The sequence below is a fragment of the Myotis daubentonii genome, chromosome 19 (genome assembly GCF_963259705.1).
Source record: "Myotis daubentonii chromosome 19, mMyoDau2.1, whole genome shotgun sequence".
Taxonomy (NCBI): domain Eukaryota; kingdom Metazoa; phylum Chordata; class Mammalia; order Chiroptera; family Vespertilionidae; genus Myotis; species Myotis daubentonii.
The window spans coordinates 12,772,992-12,796,284 of NC_081858.1; the positions used below are offsets into that span (position 1 = coordinate 12,772,992).

Sequence of the window (23,293 nt, forward strand, 5' to 3'; positions counted from 1 at the left end):
CAGATCCCACAGGTGAGAGGCTCAGCCCCACAAGAGTATCCCACCCCCACCCCCACCTCCCACCCCCCCCATCTCTCCCACCCCCCGCTTCAGACACCAGTTGCAAGCCCCTGGGTTGCCACCTGTACTTCTGACCGACCGACCGGCTATAATCAGGGGCTTCCATGTCCGATCACTTGCTAGAACGGCTCCTAGAACTCAGGACCGTGCTTTCCTCCTATTACTGATTTATTATGCGGGATGCAAACGCACAGGTGCGTAGGCGGGGTCTGGGCAGGTCCCTAGCACTGAAGCCTCAATGCTGGGGAGTTGGGGTGCTGACTGACTCCCATGGCTTTGGGGTTTGTAATGGAGATTTCGTTATGTAAGCAGGAGTGATGAAATCATTGGCAATTGGTGGTTCCACTCAATGTCCAGCCCCACTCACCTCTCTGGAGGTCTGGGGTGGGGCTCGCAAGTTCCACCTCTCCATCCATGCCCTGGTCTTCCTGGCCACCAGCCCCCATCCTGAAGCTCTGGGGGCCCCGGTGCTCCCAGTCATCTCATCAGCATATAACGGGCATGTCTCTCAGGGGATTCCAGGGGCTTTAGGATTCCACCTATGAGTGAGGTCATATGGCATTTGCCTTTCTCTGATTGGCTTATTTCACTGAGCATAATACTCCCCATGTTCATCCATGTGTTCACAAAGGGTAAGATTTCCTTTTTTACTGCTGCATAGTATTCCATGGTGTAAATGTACCATAGTTTTTTTTATCCACTCATCTACTGATGGGCACTTGGGCTGTTTCCAGATCTTAGCTATTTATAAATAACACTGCTATGTGTCTGGCACAAGATATCCAATAAAATAAGTGGCAAAAAAAAAAGGTGAATTTTATAGTATGTGAATTATACCTCAAATATATATCAGGAGCTGAAAGAGCTAGAAGGGCCCTAGCTGGTTTGGCTCAATGGATAGAGCATTGGCCTGTGGACTGAAGGGTCCCGGGTTCGATTCTGGTCAGGGGCACATGGCTGGGTTGCAGGCTCAATCCCCAGTGGAGGATATGCAGGAGGCAGCCGATCAATGTTTCTCTCTCATCACTGATGTTTCTAACCCTCTCCCCCTCTCCCTTCCTCTCTGAAATCAATAAAAAAATATATTTTTTTAAAAGCTAGAAGGGTCCCTAGGCCTCTTTCATCCTCTCTGTGTCCCTGGCACCTAGCGGTAAATGAGGAAAAGCTCACATTTCATCCTAGGAATGTCTGAATCCAAAGTTCATTCTCTTGCCTCTGCCATACCACGTTGGTATCATGTAGCCTGGTGGCAAGAGGCCACACTAAGTTTGAACTTTATTCTTTTTTTAAAAAAATATATTTTATTGATCTTTTACAGAGAGGAAGGGAGAGGGATAGAGAGAAACATCGATCAGCTGCCTCCTGCACACCCCCTAATGGAGATGTGCCCGCAACCAAGGTACATGCCCTTGACCAGAATCGAACCTGGGACCCTTCAGTCTGCAGGCTGACGCTCTATCCACGGAGCCAAACCGGTCAGGACTGAACTTTATTCTTTTGATAATTAAAGGTTTTTGAGGTAGGAAAAGAGGCATAATTCAATTTTTGTTTTTGTTTTAGAAAGACAATTCTTAGGAGTTTTACATGAAAATTCTCTGTTAGAAGTAATAACAATGGATAAAAATATTGAGAAAGGTTTTTTTCTGGATTGACTAATAATTTTAGTAGTTTTGTGAAAATAATTTTTTGAGCCCTGGCTGGTGTGGCTCAGTTGGTTGGGCATTGTCTCATGCACTGAAAGTCGCTCGTTCAATTCCCCATCAGGGCACATGCACGGGTTGCAGACTTTTTCCCCAGTAGGGAGCGTGCAGGAGGCAGCTGATCTATGTTGTGCTCTCACATCGATGTTTCTCTCTCTCTCCCCCTCTCCCTTCCTCTCTCTCTAAAAATCAAATATAAATATATATAAAAATTTGTGCACTCGGGGGGGTCCCTCAGCTTGGCCTATGCCCTCTCACAGTCTGGGACCCCTCAGGGATGTCCACCTGCTGGTCTAAGCTGGCAGTCAGACATCCCTCTGGCAGCCTGGGAGTCCTCGGGGGATGTCCACTTGCCAGCAGAGAGCAGGCCTAAGCTGCAGTCAGACATCCTTAGCGCTGCTGAGGAGGCGGGGAAGGCTCCCGCCACCACCGCTGTGCTGGCAGCCATCAGCCTGGCTTGTGGCTGAGCAGAGCTCCCCCTGTGGGAGTGCACTGATCACCAGAGGGCAGCTCCTGCATTGAGCGTCTGCCCCCTGGTGGTCAGTGTGTGTCATAGTGACCAGTCATTCCCAGTCATTCTGCTGTTAGGGTCAATTTGCATATTACCCTTTTATTATATAGGAGATTTTATATATATATATGACTGAAATGTCAGCCTCTCTGGGAACCCCAGAGAGCAGTATAATATTTTTCTCTCATTCCATTTTTTAAAAGTAGGCATGTTAGTGCGATCTTTCTCTCTCTCTCTCTCTCTCTCTCTCTCTCTCTCTCTCTCTCTCTCTCTCTCCTCATCCCTTCCACTCTCTCTAAAAATCAATGGAAAGATATCCTCAGGTGAAGATTTTAAAAAATTCAGTTTAATATTGGTACTTACTTTCTCACGTGGTTTATTATTAGAACAAGGGCGGCTTTACCAAGAGGGTGACATGTTAGAGAAAGCTTTTGCCTCAGATCTGCCTTGAAATCCTGCCCGAGTCCATGGGCAGTGGCTTTTGGGGAGATGACTTACCTCCAAGATAAAGGTTCTTCAAGCCTTACAGGTCCTGCCTGCACGAACTGTGTTCCACCACCTAGACACAAGCTAGCCTCTCGTTTTCTGCTTTCCAGACACAATCATTGACTTCCCATTCAATATTTTATTTATTTAATTTTATCTTCTAATTACAGTTTACAATGAATAAATAAATAAATAAATAAATAAATAAATAAATAAATAAAATCCGTTCCCCCACCCCCCAAAAAAGGGGTATGTCAGTGAATTCTGAGGCTGGTTTCACCGGTGGACACAAGGGAGACGGGGAGAGAGAAGGAGCAGGTGGGCAATGTTTGCCGATGGAAAGTCAGCCTGCCCTGCACGCTGCGCTTCTCCTTTTCCTGCAGTTGCATTTCTCCGCTGTGCAGCACTGCAGGCCTCCTGTGAAATTCTGCTCGGATTTATAGGTGATAAGTGGCTTTAAATAAACACGTACAGTGTTCCAGCCCAGCTCTCAAACCCCTGGCTGAGGGAGGCGAACGGGTGGGATGCAGGTAGGGTTACAGCTGTGAGGATGGGAAGCAGAGTTTACTCTTGTATTATTATCAATTAGTGATTGTATTGTTTTCCATATGAACAACAGTAAACTTACTTTTTTTTTTTTCAATCCTCACCCAAGGATATTTTTCTATTGAATTTTAGAGGGAATGGAAGAGAGAGGGAAAGACAGAGAGAAACATCGATGTGAGAGAAACAAACACATTGATTTGTTTCCTCCCGCACGCACGAGCCCTAACAAGGGCCTGGGCTGGGAAGGAGCCTGCAACTGAGGTACTTGCCCTTGATCAGAATCAAACCCAGGACCCTTCAGTCCACAGGCGGACGCTCCACTGAGCCAAACTGGCCAGGGCAGGAAACTTACTATTGTCCCACCCTGTATAAGGAAGATGATTAGATGCTATTAGTCTTTTTTAAAAAAACAACAACTTGTTTTTAATCCTCATCCAATGATATTTTTTCCATTGATCTTTAGAGAGAGGTCAATAAAAATCTTATCTAATAAAGAGGGAATATGCAAATTTCCATACGGTGTAATGGTCAAGATGGCTGCACCCACAGCAGAGGCTAAGCTCCCTTAACTAGCTTTAACGAGCAATTAGCAGGGACCTGAGGCTGCATGGCACTGGGCCAAGGCAGGGGACCTGAGGCTGCGCCCACTGCCTGGAAGGGGCTGGCCGGGTCTGAGTCTAGCTCAATGGGGGTGGGGCCGGCTGGGTCTGGGTCTTGTGCAATTTCGAGGCGCACATGGGTGGGCGGGGACTTGACTCTGATTCCCATGGCACGCCCCAGACTCTGACAGGAGGAAGATTTTCATATACATTTTACTAATTTTCTTTCATCTCTGACACTTCTATTATAAAGGGCAAATAGCAATATTAAAATATTCCCTCTAATTATTTCCCTTTTAATGTGCATGAATTTCGTGCACTGGGTCACTAGTGTGTATATATATAGCGTTGCAGAGAGTTGAAACCCGCCTTCTATCCCATTTCCCTCCCTCCTCCAGAAATGATCTGTATCCTGTAGTTACTGTCCATCCTTCTCAGCCATGACTTCTGTTCTATGACATACTGATGCTTCCAAAAACACCATGGTATCTATATTAGCATGACTGAGTCAGTTACATAAATGTTGCCGTGTTGCATGTATCTTTCTGCACCTTGCTTTTCGCTCTAGATCAGTGGTTCTCAACCTTGGCTGCACATTAGAATCACCTGGGAATCTTTTTTTTTTTTTAATTAAATCTTTATTGTTCAGATTATTACATTTGTTCCTCTTTTTTTCCCCCCCATAACTCCCCTCCTCCCAGTTCCCGCCCCACCCTCTGCCCTCACTCCCCACCCACTGTCCTCATCCATAGGTGCACGATTTTTGTCCAGTCTCTTCCCGCATCTCCCACACCCCTTTCCCCCCCAAGAATAGTCAGTCCATTCCCTTTCTATGTCCCTGATTCTATTATAATCAACAGTTCATTCTGTTCATCAGATTATTTATTCACTTGATTCTTAGATTCACTTGTTGATAGATGCATATTTGTTGTTCATAATGTGTATCTTTACCTTTTTCTTCCTCTTCCTCTTCTTAAAGGATACCTTTCAGCATTTCATATAATCCTGGTTTGGTGGTGATAAACTCCTTTAGCTTTTCCTTATCTGTGAAGCTCTTTATCTGACCTTCAATTCTGAATGATAGCTTTGCTGGATAAAGTAATCTTGGTTGTAGGTTCTTGGTATTCATCACTTTGAATATTTCTTGCCACTCCCTTCTGGCCTGCAAAGTTTCTGTTGAGAAATCAGCTGACAGTCGTATGGGTATTCCCTTGTAGGTAACTGAGTTTCTTTCTCTTGCTGTTTTTAAGATTCTCTCTTTATCTTTTGCTCTTGGCATTTTAATGATGATGTGTCTTGGTGTTGTCCTCTTTGGATTCCTTTTGTTTGGGGTTCTCCGCGCTTCTTGGACCTGTAAGTCCATTTCTTTCACCAGGTGGGGGAAGTTTTCTGTCATTATTTCTTCAAATAGGTTTTCAATATCTTGGTCTCGCTCATCTTCTGGCACCCCTATAATTCTGATGTTGGTACGCTTGAAGCTGTCCCAGAGGCTCCTTACACTATCCTCGCATTTTTGGATTCTTTTTTCATTTTGCTTTTCCGGTTGGATGTTTTTTGCTTCCTCGCATTTCAAATCATTGACTTGATTCTTGCGCTCCTCTGGTCTGCTGTCGGGCGTCTGTATAATATTCGTTATTTCAGTCCGTGTATGCTTAATTTCTAGTTGGTTCCCCAATATAAGATCGAGGGTCTTATTAGTTTTCGTGTAGATCTCATTAAGTTTATCGGCAGCTTCTAAACAGTTCTTGAGAGACCTTAAAAGTGTGGTTCTGAACTCTATTTCTTCCATTGACAATTTTGTCCTGTTTCTTTGTCTCCGCATTTTGTTATGCTTCCTTGGTGCACCCCCTAGTGGTCTTTGTTCGCAGTCTTATAGTTAAATCTTGATTGTTGTAGCTAATTCCAGGGAGGGTTTGACCTCCAGGCCAAGTGGCTATGAGAATCAGCTGTGTCAGCAGTGAGAGAACTTCTGTCCTCTAGGGAGGTGCTAATCTAGCCTTTGCCTGAGGCTATCCGGCAAATGCCTCTGTGCAGGGCTTGGGCGGGGCGGGTCGCACAGGATCAACAGGGTGGGCCGGAGAGAGCAGTTATGGCGGCTCTCAGTCCTGTCCCCAGGGGCTCTGCCTCTCTGAGTTCCAGCACCCGCTGCAAAACTCGGAGAGAAAGCTGCACTCGCTCTGACCAAAGCCAGATAGTCCCGCTTCTCCCGTTTGAGTCTGGGTCCCTAAAGACTCGCCCAGATCTGGAGCTCAGAGTCTGCGACTCCCTCCCGATTGAAAACGCCAACCGCGCCCTCCGCCGCCAGCCCGCTCCGCGCACTCCACACCTCAGAATTTGACTTCAGCACTGCGCCTCCTCTGAGTGTCCTAGTTGTAGGACTTCCACTCAGCCAGCTTTCCTGTGGTTCTGCGTGATGTCCGTTCCGTCTTTTAGTTTCACTTTTGAAGTAGTTGTTCAAGGCAGCAAACTCCGGCGTTAACCTATGCCGCCATCTTGGTTCTCCCCGGAACTGATATATATTCCTGGGAATCTTTTTAAAATCCTGATTTCTGGGCCTCATCCTCCGGAAATTCTGTTTCTTTGTTCTGGGGTGGGGCCACAACATTAGTAACAAAGAAACAGAATTTCCGGAGGATGAGGCCCAGAAATCAGGATTTTAAAAAGATTCCCCGGTGATTCTAATGTGCAGCCAAGGTTGAGAACCACTGGTCTAGATGCCAAGCTCAAGATTCAGTCCTATCGATACAAGTTTACTTTTCTCCATTGGTGCAGTATTGCATTGAGTGCCGGTGTTACTCTGTATCTAACCCCCTGCTGGTGGACACTTAGGTTTTCTGGTTTCCACTATCGCAACCAATGTTGCATGAACACCCTAACCTGCTTCCTTGTGAGATGGTAGCTTCTTTAGAAAGACAAGGAGCACCTTCCACAAGGAAGAAAGGGGCCATCGCCAGTTAGCTTTGGGGAAGGGAAACAAATATTCACAGAGCGCAAGGCACTAGGCCAAGTGCCTTAAGCACATGATCTCAGCCGGGGCCTGGGAGGTACCTGCGGGTCTAATGGTTGGGCAGCCTGGGAAGTTCCAGAAATAGTGACCACCAAAGGGGTCCAGGTACCCACCCTACTTTTTTCAGTTCACGTTGCCCATCTCTCACTTGGCCTTTTTTCAGAAGTTTAAGGCGTTTGTACTCCGGGCACATCACCTACGGGTTGTAGGACATCGGGCAAATTATTCCAACTCTCCGGGCCTCAGAGTTCCTCATCCGTGAAACGGAAATAGCCCCTTTCAATACCCTTTGACGTTGCCGAAAGGGTGAAATGAGGTCGTCTGTGTAAAACACCCAGCACAGCGACAGCAGGTCGAACGGTGGTGAGGAATGGGGCGTCTTTCGGTGGTGAGTCTATCTTTGCATCGTGTTGCTTTACCAAAAGCAAAAATGGACCATCCCTACCATTTTCCTACTGAAGCTTCATATTCCGAAGTGCGGAACAGAAACCCACGGTTTTTCAACCTGAGGGCAGCGTGGGTCCGTTGGTTCTCTCATCTTCTCCCAGTTGTATTGGGAATGTCATACTCTCCTCCCAATACCCACTGAGGGCTGTAAATCCATCCCCCCGGGTATGGCTGGAGTGCTGAGCGTATCAGTATTTGTTAAGATCCCAGGGGTACTAGCCATTTTAAAAAAATATATATTTTATTGATTTTTACAGAGAGGAAGGGAGAGGGATAGAGAGCTAGAAACGTTGATGAGAGAGACATATTGACCAGCTGCTTCCCACACACCCCCTACAGGGGATAGAGCCTGCAACCAAGGTAGATGCCCTTGACCCGAATCAAACCTGGGACCCTTCAGCCTAAGGGCCAACGTTCTATCCACTGAGCCAACTGGTTAGGCCTCCCTGCCCCCCTTTTTTTAAACAAATAATTTATTGATTTTTAGAGAGAGAGGCAGGGGGAGAGAGAGAGAGAGAAACATCGATGAGATAGAATCATCAATCGGCTGCCTCCTGCACGCCCCCTACTGGGGATCGAGCCCACCACCCGTGCATGAACCCTTGACCGGAAATCGAACTGTGACTTCCTGGTGCCCGGGACAACGCCCAACCACTGAGCGCACCAGCCAGGGCCAGAAGCATAGCCTCTCAGCTGACAGGGCCGTGGGATTGTGGACTCTGGGTCAGGCCTGATGCTTGTAAACCCCCCTTCTCCGGGAACTCAGAGGGTGGCCAAATGTTCAATTTGAGCCCAAAGAGAATCCAGCTCTGCTTGCAAAATAGTCATGTTTCATTTGTCATTAAAGACAGGCAACCTAACGGACAGAGCTTCAGGAGCAGGTACTCACGCAGCCAAGCCGCCCGAGAGCATTTGCCACAAATGTGTTAAGCCACGTGCCGATAACAGGACTTTCATCCTCCAGCAAGCCTTTCTGGGGGACTCACAGATGAGAGTCCACGCCTGAGTGGATTTGGGGCAATGTCAACCCCAGGCTCCCTGAAGGTCGAGGGGTCACCTCTTCGTTCTCCTGGGACCATCGTTTTATAACACGGCAGGAATTTTGCCAGCGCGAGAGTTGAGATGGACTCTGATAAAAGCCCACACATGCGGTTTAAGTCGATGAAACAAAAGGTGAGCTGAAATGTTGTCAGAGGAATGCCTGGCAGAGAGCATGTTTTTACACAAACAATCGTTTAAAAATACCCTTTCCCCCGGCTGCTGTGTGACCGTGGTCTTGACTCTTTTTCATGAAGAGTGGTTTGAGTTCCATCAGATTCTCTGCTCTGGGAATCTGGCCTGAGAGACACAGGTATTGAGGGCGGAGTCACGTTCCTGGCTAAGAGCTGGGGGCGATGGGCCTGGAGCTGGTCGCCTGCAGCTGCCCCAGCCTGGCTTCCCTCTCCCTGATGTTCTGTGAGGTACGCCACCATCTTTCCCGGATGTGAACTTGGTTTCAGTTATTTGCATCCTTACGGCCCTGGAATTAAACAATGATAAAAAGGCATCTTCCGCCAGGCCAGTGTTGCTCAGTGGTTGAACGTCAACCCGTGAACCAGGAGGTCACCGTTCCATTCCAGTCAAGGGCATATGCCTGGATCACAGGCTCCATCCCCAATGGGGGTCATGCCGGAGGCAGCCAGTCAATGATTCTCTCTCATCATTGATGTTTCTATCTCTCCCTATCTCCCCTTCTCTCTCTAAAAACATATAAAAACGTATTTTTTAAAAAAATGAATGGAATGAATGAGCAAATGCACAAATGTGAGTTGTTGCGAACAGGTTGGCACGGCTCTACCTGGCTCCCCGCTGACTCACCCGCAGGGGGTGAGGGATCCCTACTCCCCCCCAGCCCCCCCAGCCCCCCTCCCCCCCACCCCCGGGGCTCCTCTCTGCCATGTCTTTCTTCCTCTTCAGGTGACCCCTGCTTTTAACTTTCTACCCCTAGGAGCTGATTGGAGAGCCAGATAAACAAAGTGCTCTGAAAACGTGCAATTCAAGGGAGACTGCCTGCCATTCAGCTGGGAGCCTGCATATCTGCATATCTTATCTGCCTCCCAGTCAGGGCGTGAGAGCAAACCTGTCTTGCTGAAGAATCGAGAAGCTGGAAATGAAGGCGTAACAGAAACTTGGACACACCACCGCCTCAAACCGGACATCTCCCTTCCGCGGCAGCAGGGGAACCGAAACGACTCCACGGGAAGCTCTGTCTTCCCCCTTCTATGCAAACCCCAGTCCGGCCTGATTCCTTTTTTTTTTTTTTCCATTTTATTTTTAAGTTTTTATTGATTTTGTTGGGGGGAGAGGGGGGAAACATTGGTTAATATACACAAATAAGTTTTGTAAAATACACAAATAAGAAGAGCAATATTCACTGAAATCTAAACAAACGCAAGGGCAATCTGTTCTTGCACTCCTGTCTGCAACTATCCTTCCGAACGGAGTGGTTCTTACTTATGCCCTGGCCCCAGTGCATGTGGAATTTTAACTTCGCTGTCTCAGCGTCCTCGGCCTTCTCACATTACAGGAGACGATATTTTTCTACCAGGACACAGTTCACAACCCATAAAGGTCCCTGCTTGAGCAAGCATTCCCATTTCTGTGAACTGTCACCCAGACACATGCAAGCCCAGACTGTGTCCCACTTCCAAGTGTATGGACGGGGTGGATTTCTCACAAGTACAGAAACACACGCAAATGAGCCGGGAGGCATCTTCCCGGGCCACTGGCCACTGGCAGCCGGCATCTCCCTTTTAATGACAAAAGCAAACAGGTGGGAGCAGCTCTTTTCCCTGACGCCTTTTTAACGGCTCAGCCTTCCAATGCGTGTCAACAGGGAGGAATGGATTAATTGCCGGCTGCAGCACAAATGCCGTTTCCTTCCCTTTGTAACACTGTCTCTCTCGGGCTAACCCCCTTCTTACCACCGCGGGGACCTGGGATGTTAACCAAAGTTCATGAGTCTGTCTAGTCCAGTTCTGCTAAAGCTTGGCTGCAAGATGAATTGATCCCAAGGAGCCCCAGGTGGTCGAGGCCTTGGGAAACGATGCCTGGGCTCCCGCCAGGAGCGGCAACTCCTCTCCAATCACTTCGTTCTCCTTTCCTCAGCCGGAGCCGGGGCCGGGAACAGGCCAGGCACGGGCCCCAGGAGCTGAGAACCAGCCAAGCCTCAGGCAGGCGGAGGGCAGACGCCCCATGAATCACAGGTGCCGACCGATCGGCGTCTCTGTGGCTCCCACTTCGCTGGGCAGGGAACCTGGACAGTTTTGCCGCCTTCAGTTCCGCGGGTGTCCAGGATGGAGCGGAAGTTTCGCTCTCTGTTCCTCCGAGATGTCTGCCGTCCCTGCAGCCAAGCGGCCCACTCCACCCACACCGCTCCTCTGAGTCAGGTCCTCCGGGCCGGGCCGGGCCGGGCCCAGAAACCTCAGGCCCTGCTTCATGGTGTTCCTCTGGGCACCGGCCGCACGGCACGGTTTCTCCAGAGACGTTGGTTCTTGGTGACAGTCTCCCTCCTTGGCTGCTTAGCGAGAGGCTGCAGTCAGGTAAGAGGGGCTCCCCGGCTCCCCGGATTCGGCCATCAGAGCGCCCGGGACGCTCCTGGACGCACTCAGGTCCCCCGTGAGCTCGACGCTTGTGCTCCGGTTGTTATCCGGCTCCTCCGGCTTCTTCTTGCGGAAGCAGCGGTGGATCAAGGCGGAGAAGAAGTTGGGGAAAGACGGGCTGGAGAAATAGTACACCAGGGGGTCCAGCATGCTGTTCATGTAGGTGAAGCTGAGGGTGATGAAGAACGCCAGGTCCACCGAGCGGTAGATGCCGCAGGTCTCTTCCGTCACGTAGTTGTCCATCGTGTGCAGGAGCCAGAAGATTCGGATGCGCACGGCCACGCTGGGCAGGAAGCAGATGACGAAGACGATGGCCACCACCATGATGAAGGTGATGGCCCTCTTGATCTTGGTGTGCCGGTCCATCTGCCGCTGCCGCAGGCTCCAGACGATGCGGATGGAGCAGAAGAGGATGATGGCCAGGGGCAGGAAGAACTCCAGGAGGAACATGGCGTCGTGCCAGCGGAAGGTATTGCAGATGCTGAAGCTGCTGCACAGGTAGGCGTCGTGGTTCTTGACCAGCATCTTCTTGTACAGGAGGTGCACCGTCAGGCCGATGGTGAGGGCCCACAGGAAGCAGGAGACGATGGCCGCCTTCCGGTTGGAGATCTTGTTGAGGGCGTGGTGGGGGTGGACCACCCGGAAGTACCTGTCCACGGCCACCACGGTGAGGAAGATGATGCTCCCTTGGCGGTTCATGGCCAGCATGAAGAGCATCAGCCGGCAGGGGACGTCCCCGAACTTCCAGTCCCACTTCCTCATGTAGTTGTCCATCAGGAACGGCAGGCAGATGATCAGGAGGAAGTCGGCCACGGCCAGGTTGAATAGGAAGATCCGGCTGGACTTCCAGGACTTGAGGTGGAAGCAGAAGATCCACAGGGCCAGGCCATTGCCCAGGAGCCCAAACACAAACTCCAGCCCCAACACGGGCGGCAGGACTTTGGCGATGAAGTCATCCCGGAACACACAGCAGTTCTTGTTGTCGATGGGCAGAAAGTGAGTCTCCCGGTCGTGCGGGTGGTGCGGCTGCATGAGGGGCGGCGGCCGGCCGGCCGGCTGGCTCTTGGCGCGGGGAGCGCCTCACCTAGGCTGTGCTCACGGAGGGAGGTGTGTGTCTGTGTGGAGGACGTGAGCTTCGCCGCCCGCCTTTATGTCACGTCGGGGTGTTGAAATAGATGACTGGTTACCAGGAAACTACGAAATCGCTAAAAAAAAAAAAAAAAAAAAAGCCGGCAAGGCTCTTAAGCAACCGGCTGTTTGCATAAATAAGTAATAAAAATCCCCTGAGCCGACAGGAACCCACAAAACGTTCTAAATGCAAAGGATGGGTTTGGGCACGCCGCCCGTCGTGGGGAGTGACGGAGCCGCGCAGGGCATCCCTCTGCGAGCCTGTCTGCTGCCTGCTCAGTGCGGGAGACGGTTTCCCTGCCGTGGGGTCGGCTCGCGCCCATAGCGACAACGACTCACTGGGCTAAGCAGCCTGGCTGTCCAGAAACATTAAGAACGGGGAGGCAGTATCCGCACGCACGTGGGTTAGGGAGCAGCAGGCGCGTGGTTTCCTTTGGAGACGCCGGGAACACAGTCATTGTCTATTTCACGAGGACACGTGACGTGGGTGCTATGTCCCCCATGCCCATCTTCTCCGCCCAAGCAATGGGTTGGCTGGCTTCTGTAGAACTCTGTAATGAAGCTCTACTTTTGCAAAAGAAAAAAAAGAAAAAAGAAAAAAGCAACTTGAGAGCAGCATACAATTTCCTAAGACGGTGGGAGCCTTGCCAGGGGTGTGTTACAACCAGCCGAGGTTTTTTGTTCGTGTTAGATTTCGATACGCTTTCCTGCTCAAGTGATTTATGTCGAAGTACGTGATTTTTTAAAGCATTAGCAAGCTTTGTTTGTGAGAGCAGTTTGAGCTTCTCAGCCAAATCGAGCAGAAAGTGCAGGGAGTTCCTGTGTACCCCCGTCCCCGCACAGCCTCCCCCGCTTAGCGTGTGATATTTTAAAAGCCCCCCTCTTTTTTTTTTTTTTTTTTTAATAATGTAACTCAGAGTGACAGGACCTAAGAGGACTTTGAACTCTTGCTTCGAAGCCGGTCACCGTTTCACGCATCATTTCTTTGCTTTTCGGTATAATTGGGTGTAAGGCTGCAGAACGTTTCTACCCGTGACATTTGGGTCTGTCAACTTCTTGCTTTGCTACAAGTTTCTAAATTGCTTTTACTTGGAGTTAGAAATAGGAAAGTTGCCCAGCTGGTGGTGGCTCAGGGGTTAAGCATTGACCTATGAACCAGGAGGTCACGGTTCGATTTCCAGTCAGAACACAGGCCTGGGTTGCAGGCTCAATCCCCAGTGTGGGGCATGCAGGAGGCGGTCAATCAATGATTCTCTCTCATCATTGGTGTCTGTCTCTCTAGCTCTGAAATAATTATATATATAGATATAGATATAGATATAGATATAGATATAGATATAGATATAGATATAGATAGATATAATCATAGGAAAGTTGTTTTTTCAGTTGCACGCCCAGGTTCAATAGTAGAGGTTGGTAGACTCTCGATAGTGGATTAGTCAGGATGATCTAATACTAGACTCCCAAGAACCAGACACACTTGATGATGAAGACGATGATAAAGGTGATGTTTGCACCGATGTTACTGGGAGCTTCCAATGTGTCAGACCCCACGCTGGTGCCTTAAATACACTCTCTTGTCTTATCTCACCTGTGGTCCGGAAGGTAGGGACTATTACTGACTCAGGTTTCAAAATGAGGAAAGTTCGGCTCAGAGAGGTTGGTCATGTATTCAAGGCTACCCAGCCAATAAGAGCAGAGCGTGGGCCCTGGCTGGTTTGGCTCAGTGGATAGAGCGTCGGACTGAGGGGTCCTGGGTTCCATTCCGGTCAAGGGCACATGCCCAGGTTGTGGGCTCCATCCCCAGTGTAGGGCATGCATGAGGCAGCCGATCAATGATTCCCTCTCATCATTGATGTTTCTCTCTCCCTCTCTGAAATCAATAAAAATATATTTAAAGAAAAAAGAAAAGAGCAGAGGGTGGGTGTGGATCAGCCCTGGCATCGAAGCCTGTGTCCTGACCATAGCACACGCTGCCTCGTTCTCTGTGTTGGCGCCTTAGTCTCCCGGGAAATGATTGGCATTTGCTTCCCGGCCTTGCTGCCTGTGGCCATCCCAGATGTGGACTTGTCAGTGATGCTCGTACAGTCATCCTAAGGGTCTTGATTAACCACAAATCAGAGAAACCAACCAGTACGTTATTTCTGGGAGCGAAAGTTTGCAAGGGACCCTCCCTTTCTACATTTTACAAATTTATAATATTTGTGTAGGTTTTTGCTTTTTATTGATTGATTTCAGAGACAGAGAGAGAAAGAAAAAAATCAATTCGTTGTCGTGGACAAAATTAGACAAGAATAACCAATATTGCCGAAACCGGTTTGGCTCAGTGGATAGAGCGTCGGCCTGCGGACTGAAGGGTCCCAGGTTCGATTCCGGTCAAGGGCATGTACCTGGGTTGCGGGCACATCCCCAGTAGGAGATGTGCAGGAGGCGGCTGATCGATGTTTCTCTCTCATCAATGTTTCTAACTCTCTATCCCTCTCCCTTCCACTCTGTAAAAAATCAATAAAATATATTTTAAAAAAAAGAAAAAAAGAATAACCAATATTGTTAAGCTTGAAAAAGAGAGAAAAGCTGGAGAGGCCGGTGGCTCTGGCTTTGTCCTGAACCAACTCCGAACCCCTCCGCTTCCTCACCTGCAAATGACAGGATTCACTTCAAGCTTCCTCCCAAGTTCTCACGTCCTACGATTCCAAACCAGGCATTTGTCAACCGGGCGGGCGTGCCGCAGGCTGTCAAACACGCAGTACCTGCCCCTGCCGCCAGGGGCGCTGCCCTCTCTTCACCTTAGGTTGTCAGATTAAAACATGGCAACAGCCAACACAACAATAGCTGTCCGGTGTGAACGAAACGTAATTATACCTTTTTTTTTTATTTTTTAAAATATATTTTATTGATTTTTTACGGAGAGGAAGGGAGAGAGATAGAAAGTTAGAAACATCGATCAGCTGCCTCCTGCACACCTCCTACTGGGGACGTGCCTGCAACCCAGGTACATGCCCTTGACCAGAATTGAACCTGGGACCTTTCAGTCCGCAGGCTGACGCTCTATCCACTGAGCCAAACCCGTTTCGGCTATTTTTTTAAATGTTTGTCAGATCAGCAAAAAATACCCTTTCTGGGGTGCCACAGAGTTTCAGTCATTAGTTGAAGTGTGCACGAGAGGAAAAAGGGTGGAAATCGCTGTTCTAAACCAAAGCTCAGGGTACGCGGGCAGAATGTCAACTCGGCCCCCGCCCCCCATTCGGATTGGGGGCCTGCTGCGGCATTCCTGGCCTCCCTTCGCCGCGGGCATGTTTTGTCTTGCGTGCACCCTCCACTTACGTATTTGTTCTTTTCCTTACCAGCGCATGAGCTGTACAGAAACTGGTTCTAATGAATCATGTCGACAGCCACGGCAGTGGCTCCGCCGGGATTCGAGGAAAGTTCACTTATCACCCATGACTTGCACGGTGAACTTGAGTCTCCGTGCCTAGTGATCGTATTACAGCTTGAATGTGTGCCAACGGACTGGGTGGAACTAATTTTTTTTTTTTTAAATTAAGAATAATAGGGCCCTAGCCGGTGCGCTCAATGATTAGAGCGTCAGCCCGCGGGTTTGATTCCTGGTCAAGGGCACATACCTGGGTTTCTCTCCCTCTCTTTCAAATAAATGAATAAATAAGTAAATAAATAATGCTGGGACAATCGGATAGTCACATGCAAAAGAGTGAGGTTGGGCCCCTTCCTTGCACTGTACCCCAAAATTAACACAAAATGCACCAAGGCCCTCTGGAGTGCAGGCCGACACTCTATTAACCAAGCCGCACCGGCCAGAGTGAGACTTTTACTTCTTACTTTATATATTTGTGTCTGAATTTTGAACAAAAAACATACATATGCCTTCTGTAATCAAATACATTGCATTATTATTATTATTATTATTATTATTATTATTATTATTATTTTAGAGAATGAAATCTGGCCCGACCAGCGTGGCTCAGTAGTTGAGCATCGACCTATCGGAATTCGATTCCCGGACTGGGCCCAGGCCCAGGTGTGAGCTCGATCCCCAGTAGGGGGCGTGCAGGAGGCAGCCGATGAATGATTCTCTCTCATCATTGATGTTTCTCTCTCTCCCTCCCTCTCCCTTCCTCTCTGAAATCAGTAAAAAGATGTATTTTTTAAAAAGAACGAAATCTAAAAGGCTGTTCACGAACCTCCGGCCCCTTCTCTCCTGCGTGGCTCTCCCGTTGCTGCGGCCCAGGCTGGCTTCCTGCTCCCGGCCCCACGGGCTTCCCGCAGTTCCCCACTCTGCTTCCCGCCTCCCTGCGCTCTAGCTGCCTTACCTTTCCCCACCGAGTCATCTGCTGGCCTCCCTCCTTCCCATCCCTCAGGCCTCGGCTCATGAGTCACTTCCTCTGAGAAGCCTCCCCCCACCTAAGCCAGGATGAAGGGCTGGGTTCTCCTGTCGAGCCATGTCACCCACATTCATCACAGTTACCCTGCAAGGAGAGCTTATTTTTTCCCCCTTCGTTTCTACAGTAGAACCCATGGGGTCCGGAGCTACGTTTTCCATTGTGTTTCTACTGTGCCTGGTACTGAGCTGGTGCCTAAAAAGTGTTCCCTGAAAGAGGGAATGAATGAATGAATGAATGAATGAATGAATGAATGAACGAATGAATGAACCTTCACAAGAAATAAAACATTGACCCCTTCCCACTCCTGCTGTCTCATCACTGGATGCTAATATGTATTAGGCCCATATGTGAGGCCATCTGTTTATTCCACCTCAATAGCTATCTATCTATCTATCTATCTATCTATCTATCTATCTTCTATCTTGCTATCCACCTATCCATCCATATAAAATTTAGGACCCCAGTTTTATGGATGAGCTCAGGAGAGTCCTTTGTTTAGTGTAATGCTCTGCTGTCACCACCTTAAAATTCTTAATATTATTTTAAACAAGGGGCCTTACATTTTCATTTTGCATGGGGTTCGCCCGGCACAGCGTGGAGCTGGTCCCGCGGCCATGGATGCACTCACTGCCGCGATGGGGTCCTGACTCATTGGAAACCTCCGTGGAACAGAAGGGCTGAAAGGCAAGCAGGCTGAGACCATGCGTGGCCACGTGCCCACTGTGTTCTAGAACCTTCAACAGTCGGCTTTGACCCCTCGTTCTAATCCGCTCTCAGCAGCCCCTGCGGCTTCAGACCTCATTCACCCTTCAAATTATATTTTTATTTTAAAATTACAGTTGACATATTATATTAGTACAACCTTGTGATTAGGCATTTATGTAACTTATGAAGTAATCACCCGATAAACATAATACCCATCTGGACCTGTGCATAGTTGTTACAATATTACTGACTATATCCCTAGCCTGTACTTCACACCCCCATGACTATTCTGTAACCACCAATTTGTACTTCTTTTTTTTAAAATCTGCACCTTGAAGACATTTTCCATTGATTTTTAGAAAGAGTGGAAGTGAGGGAGGAGGGTGAGAGAGAGAAAGAGAGACAAGGAAGTGAGAGAGACACATTGATTGGTTGCCTCCTGCATGTTCCCTGACCCGGGCGGGGGATCGAGCCTGCAGCCGAGCCACGTGCCCTTAACTGGGAATCAAACCCGAGGCCCTTCCGTCCTGGGGCCGATGCTCTAACCACTGAGCAACCAGCCAGGGCTCCAATGTGTACTTCTTAATCCCTTCGCCTTTTTCACCCATCCCTCCAAACCCCGCTTCCACTTGGCAACCGTTAAAACGGTCTCTGTATCTGTGAGTCTGTTTCTGTTCTGCTTGTTTGTTTATTTTGGTTTTTAGATTCCACACGTAAGTGAAATCATCTGGCATTTGTCTTTGTCTGACTTAGTTCACGGAGCGCAATAGCCTCCAGGTCCATCCATGTTGCTGCAGATGGTGAGATTTCATTCTTTTTTATGGCGGGGTCACATCCCCTTGTATATATGCACCATTTCTTTATCCATCCATTCATCTAGTGATGGACACTGAGGTTGCTGCCGTATCTTGGCTATTGTCAATAATGCTGGGATGCATATGTCTTTTCAATTTGGTGTTTTAGGTTTCTCTGGATAAATACCCAGAAAGTGGAATTGCTGTGTCCTTCTTTGTCGCTTGTTATAGCTTTCGTTTTAAAGTCTATTTTTTAATCCTTTCATTTTTACTAAAGGGGAAGGAAGGCCATTCTGAGAATAGGCCAGAACTGAAATCTTTTACACTATCAGGACCAATAAAAGGTATCTTTTATTTTTTTTCATACAATTTCCATAGAATATATGATCTAATACTCGAGTTTATGTGACTTCCTAAAAGACCCTAAGTAAGAGGAACAAAGTTTCTTCTAAGTTGATTCCATTTCCCTATTCCAGGTAGTTTAAACCATCCGTCAACAAAGTTTCCTCCTCTTCCTTTCAATTTCCGAAGACCTTTTTTATTTTTTAAGAGAGAAAGAGAGAGAGAGAGAGAGAGAAGGACAAGAGATAGATAGACTTGTTTTTCCACTTACCCCTGTATTCATTGGTTGATTCATGTATGTACCCTGACCTGGGATCGAACCCGCAACCTTGGGGAATCGGGACAACACTCTAACCACCTGAGCTTCCCGGCCAGGGCCTGAAAAACGATTCTTGATAAGATTTGTTTTTTGTCACATTCTCTGGACTTAAAAAGGGAAGCACAATTAGAGTCGAGTCTGCCTTTGGGTTTTTGTTTGATTTTTCTTTTATTTGCTCTTGCTGTTTTGCAGTGAGAACCTCTGCCCACCGTGAGCTTTTGAATTGGTTAGACTTTTTTTCCTGTGGAGGGTAAAATCTTATGAGTCATTGAACATAGCGTCAGGCACATGGGACACGAACTTGCTTTAGGAACCCATTTTTATTGACATGAAGCAATCATGGAGCAGCCCGGGAGAGAATGAGAACTAAGAATAGAATTAAAAGCAGAAGTGTGGGTTTTCACAAATTCCTATCAGGAGGGGTATATGGGTCTTTGATGCTGATAAGACTCCTGGCCTTCACTCCACCCCAAGTGGCTGGAGAGTGGAAGAATTCTGGGTGTGGCCATGCTGCAGCTACTTAGGGGGGCTCTGAACCCCAAGGGAAATGATGTATGTGCCTCCATTTCATTATGTGTAAAGTATCTATATATATAAAAGCCTAAGCTTCCGGCTGACTGTTCGGCCAGTAGCTATGACATACAATGACCACCAGAGGGCAGATGCTCAATGCACAGGCATGGAAACATGGAACAGACTGATGAATCTCAGAGGGAAGGGGAGAGGGGGCAAGGGGGAGGGGGAAAGCAGAAGAGATTAACCAAAGTTCTTATATGCATACTAGAGGCTCTGCGCCCCCCCCCCCCCCCTGCACCAATGGGGCCCCTCAGCCTGGCCTGTGGGGAACAGGCTCAAACCGGCTCTCCAATATCCCCCGAGGGGTCCCTGATTTTGAGAGGACGCAGGCCAGGCCAAGGGACTCTGGTGTTAACATAAAAAGCCATAATATTGAATCCTGACTGCCACACACTGTGCTTAATGTTTTCCATGCACTTATTCATTCAGATAGTTATTGAACAACTACTATCTAAGCACTGGGACTATAACAGTGAGCAAAGGCCCCATGCCTCAGGGTCTTAAATGTGTTGAATCTGCCCAAGGACCTTTGGAAGTCAATATCAGGCCATCTCTACCCCTGCTTGAGGGGTGAGGAAATGAAAGCTGAACGTGGTTAAGTAAAATCTGCTCCACATCACACCTCTAGTAAGTGGTTGAGTTGGGATTCATGCTTTTGCTTCCTACGGCTCACTCGAAGGCCATGCCTCTGAGATCGCCGGCAGGGGTGTGTGGAGAGCGAAAAGCTGGTAAGGAAGATCCCTCGGTGCAGCGAGCACCCTGGGAGTGTGAGAAAGTGGAGATGAAGGTGCCTGAGAACGACTCTCACCGCCCTGTGGCTTGAGAATGGAGCTGAGGTTGGCTTGGGGTCGGTCCTTGATCCAGGGCAGAGCAGCCCGTCTCGTCGTAGAGTCATCTGGCTTTGGGGGCCCTACGAGTTTATAAGGGACACTTGACCCCGACCCGCCTTGGTGTTTGTGCGGAACCCTCCGTGAGAGGAAAACACTGCCGTTTACAGGAACCGGTCTACGCACTGTACTGAAAGGGTGAGGGTCATTAACCTCTCTGCCTCCCACCCCCCCCAAAAATAAACCGTGCTGTCCTATTGGAGTTGACTAACGACCTTCCCGGTAAAAGGGACATAGCACGGTGTCTGGCACAGAATGTGAATTCAGTAAAGGCCGGAGGACAAACGAATAATTTCAACTCATACTCACACAACAAGCAGGTAGAGGCAGTTACAGGGCACTTGGCACCCCCCAAAGCCAGTGGGATTTTCTTCAAGCATTCAGCTCCCCCCCGGAAAAACCAGGGCAGGTACACATACCCCACGGCATGTCCTTTGAAATGCAAAGGCTGCAGAAAACCTGGGGGGCTCCCAGGACGTCAGAGCGGATGGTTTTGCTGTCCTTCTTCTTGGGCTACTGAGAAGTCCAGAAATGAACAGAGGGTCCCCCCCCCACTCCCCCTTCCTCCTCCCTCCCGTGAAGACGAAAAGCATCCGAATCAAGACATTCCAATCTGCAGAGCCTCTCTCCGCCCGACAGAAAGGTACTGACTTAGTCCTGTTTCTCTTTTCCAAGACAAGTAAGGGTTTTGGGGCAAAGGATAGGAAATACTGATAAGTCATCAAGTTCACTGACTCCCCGGGGGAGAGAGAACAGGGCAGGTTCAAACACTTGTGCCTACTTCCTCCGCCGGTTAATATTACACAGGAGCCAAGCCCTTCCTAACCTCCCCAGACGCTCCCCCCACCCCACCCCACACACACACCCTCCACCCAGCATACACAGGCCCCTGATACACACACAATGTCCTGTCACTGTCATCAACCCACTCACTTCTCAGCCGGCACCTTCCCCAAACGCACAGTGGCCTGAACTTGGTCTCCAGCAGAGTGAGGGGGCGACGGCCCTTCCAAAGCCCCCTCCCTACCCCTTAGCAGGGAGTCCTTCTGAGTCGCCACCCTGTCCTTTTTTGTTCGTCTGTCTGTCCGTCCCTCTGTCTGAGCGCCGGTTCACGGCAGGCAAGGTTGGCTCTGCACGTGGTTGGCCAGGCCGCCGCCGCCGGTGCAGCTCCGGGGGCAGAGATTGGAAATGGGCATCTCCTCCCGCCTCCGCGCCCCGGGGCGGCCCGCACGCTTGGGCCTCAGGCTGCGCACCTTGAGCTTCGCGTAGATCTTGGGGAACGAGGGGCTGGAGAAGTAATACACCAGGGGGTCCAGCGTGCTGTTCATGTAGGTGAGGCTGAGCGTCACGTGGAGGGCCGTGTGCACCGCGGGGTCGCAGACGCTGGAGGGCACGGTGCAGAGGAAGTAGAGCCGCGCCGACACGCTGGGCAGGTAGCAGGTGATGAACACGGCGGCCACCACGGCGATGAAGCGCGTGGCCTTCCGCATGCGCGCCTGCCGGGCCAGCTGCTGCCGCCGCCGCAGGCTCCAGACGACCCGGGCGGAGCAGAACAGGATGATGCCCAGCGGCAGGAAGAACTCCAGCTGGAACATGACGTCGTGCCAGCCGTTGGCCGACTCCATGATGAAGCTCTCGCAGGACTCGGCTGCGCCCTGCGCGCACAGGTGGTTTTCCAGCAGCAGGTACAGCGTGCCCACGATGACCACGGCCCAGAGCGCGCAGGCCACGCCGGCCGCCGTGCGGTTGGAGATGGCGTTGGCCACGTGGTGCGGGTGCACCACCTTGAAGTAGCGGTCCACGGCCACCACGGTGAGGAAGACGATGCTGCCGGCCCGGTTCATGGCCAGCATGAAGAGCACCACCCGGCAGGGCGCGTCCCCGAAGGCCCAGCGCCGGTCCCGGCGGTAGTAGTCGGTCCGCAAGGGCAGGCAGACCATGAGGAGGAAGTCGGCCACCGCCAGGTTGAACAGGTAGATGGTGCTGGGTTTCCAGGTCTTCATGCAGAAGCAGAAGCCGCACAGGGCCATGCCGTTGCCCAGGGCGCCCAGCACGAAGAACAGGACCAGCAGCGGCGGCATCACCTGCGCGATGGGGTCCCCCTGGATGAGGCAGCACGACCCGTTGTCCATGGCGGACGGGCGGTCGGCGGGCGGGCGAGTGAGTGCTCCGGAGTCTCCCGGGGCTCCCGCAGAGACGCAGATGCTTGTCTGAAAGCCGCCACTCCCCTGCTGCAGTTTTTCTAACTTCCTCAACCCCGGGGCGCAGGTGCCCACCGAGCGCACAGGTGGGTGGTGGATGCAGCCGCTGCACGCGCGGACCGACGGAGAACGGCACCTTCAGCCGGGAAACCGGAGCCTCGGGGAGGTCCCGACTCCAGAGCGCGGGTCACGAGCTGCCCGTCTCCCCGAGAGCCCGAGCGCGTGGCCCCGCCAGGCTTTGGGACGTGGCCATGGGTGGGAAGCGGCGGGCAGGCCCCGCGCGGCTCATGCCGGAGAGGAATCGGGAGACGCGTTTTCCTTGCAAGCCTCGCTCAGCTCTTGCTCCGCGCGGGCGCTGCGCCGAGCGCGCAAAGCTGGCTGCCCGGGAGGCACCGAAAGAACTTGTTTGTCCTCCCTCCCTCCGGAGGAGGAGGAATACAAACATTTCCCGGAGGGAGCCCTCCCGGCCGTCCGGGGCCACCGCTTTGCTTCCCTCCCTAACCTTTGCCTGACTGCCCCCGTCCTCTCACTCATCCCAGGGGGCCCTCGGGGGCGCTGCCCAAAACCAGAGAGGCAAAACCAGGGAGGCGCAGGGCCATTTCCTGTGCCCACGCCCGAAAACGTTGCCCTCAAAACCCAGAAGGGTCGGCAGAGGAAAGACGCGGTCAAAGCCACACGTGTGGGCCGTTAAAAAGTGTTTTCTTTGAAGTGCGTGGGCCTTCCCTCCCTTCTACTCGCCACCTCCTACCCTTTGCCTCCCTCCCTGGACACCAGTGACCCGGTTGCACAACCAGCAAAAGACCGTGACATGAGCCCAAGCCGCTTCTCGGAGGTCTGTCTCCATGGCACAGCCTGTGTGGGAGCCGGGCCTCCCTCTGCTGTTTGCAGAAGAGGGTTTGGCTCTGAGCTTCCCGCTGGCTGCTCCGCAGAACCAAACTCCGGGA

At 50.5% G+C, this 23,293-nt stretch overlaps 2 protein-coding genes across 2 annotated transcripts; both read right to left on the reverse strand.

Annotated features, from left to right (window-relative positions):
- Positions 1-9,661: 9,661 nt before the first annotated feature.
- HCAR2 (hydroxycarboxylic acid receptor 2) lies at positions 9,662-12,134 on the reverse strand. The gene has a single exon (XM_059677171.1). The coding sequence runs from the start codon at positions 12,027-12,029 to the stop codon at positions 10,917-10,919; it is 1,113 nt and encodes a 370-aa protein (XP_059533154.1). The 5' UTR covers positions 12,030-12,134; the 3' UTR covers positions 9,662-10,916.
- An 8,583-nt stretch (positions 12,135-20,717) lies between these two features.
- On the reverse strand, positions 20,718-22,821 carry HCAR1 (hydroxycarboxylic acid receptor 1). The gene has a single exon (XM_059675916.1). It carries the CDS (start codon positions 22,278-22,280, stop codon positions 21,258-21,260), a length of 1,023 nt encoding a protein of 340 aa, XP_059531899.1. The 5' UTR covers positions 22,281-22,821; the 3' UTR covers positions 20,718-21,257.
- Positions 22,822-23,293: the final 472 nt, after the last annotated feature.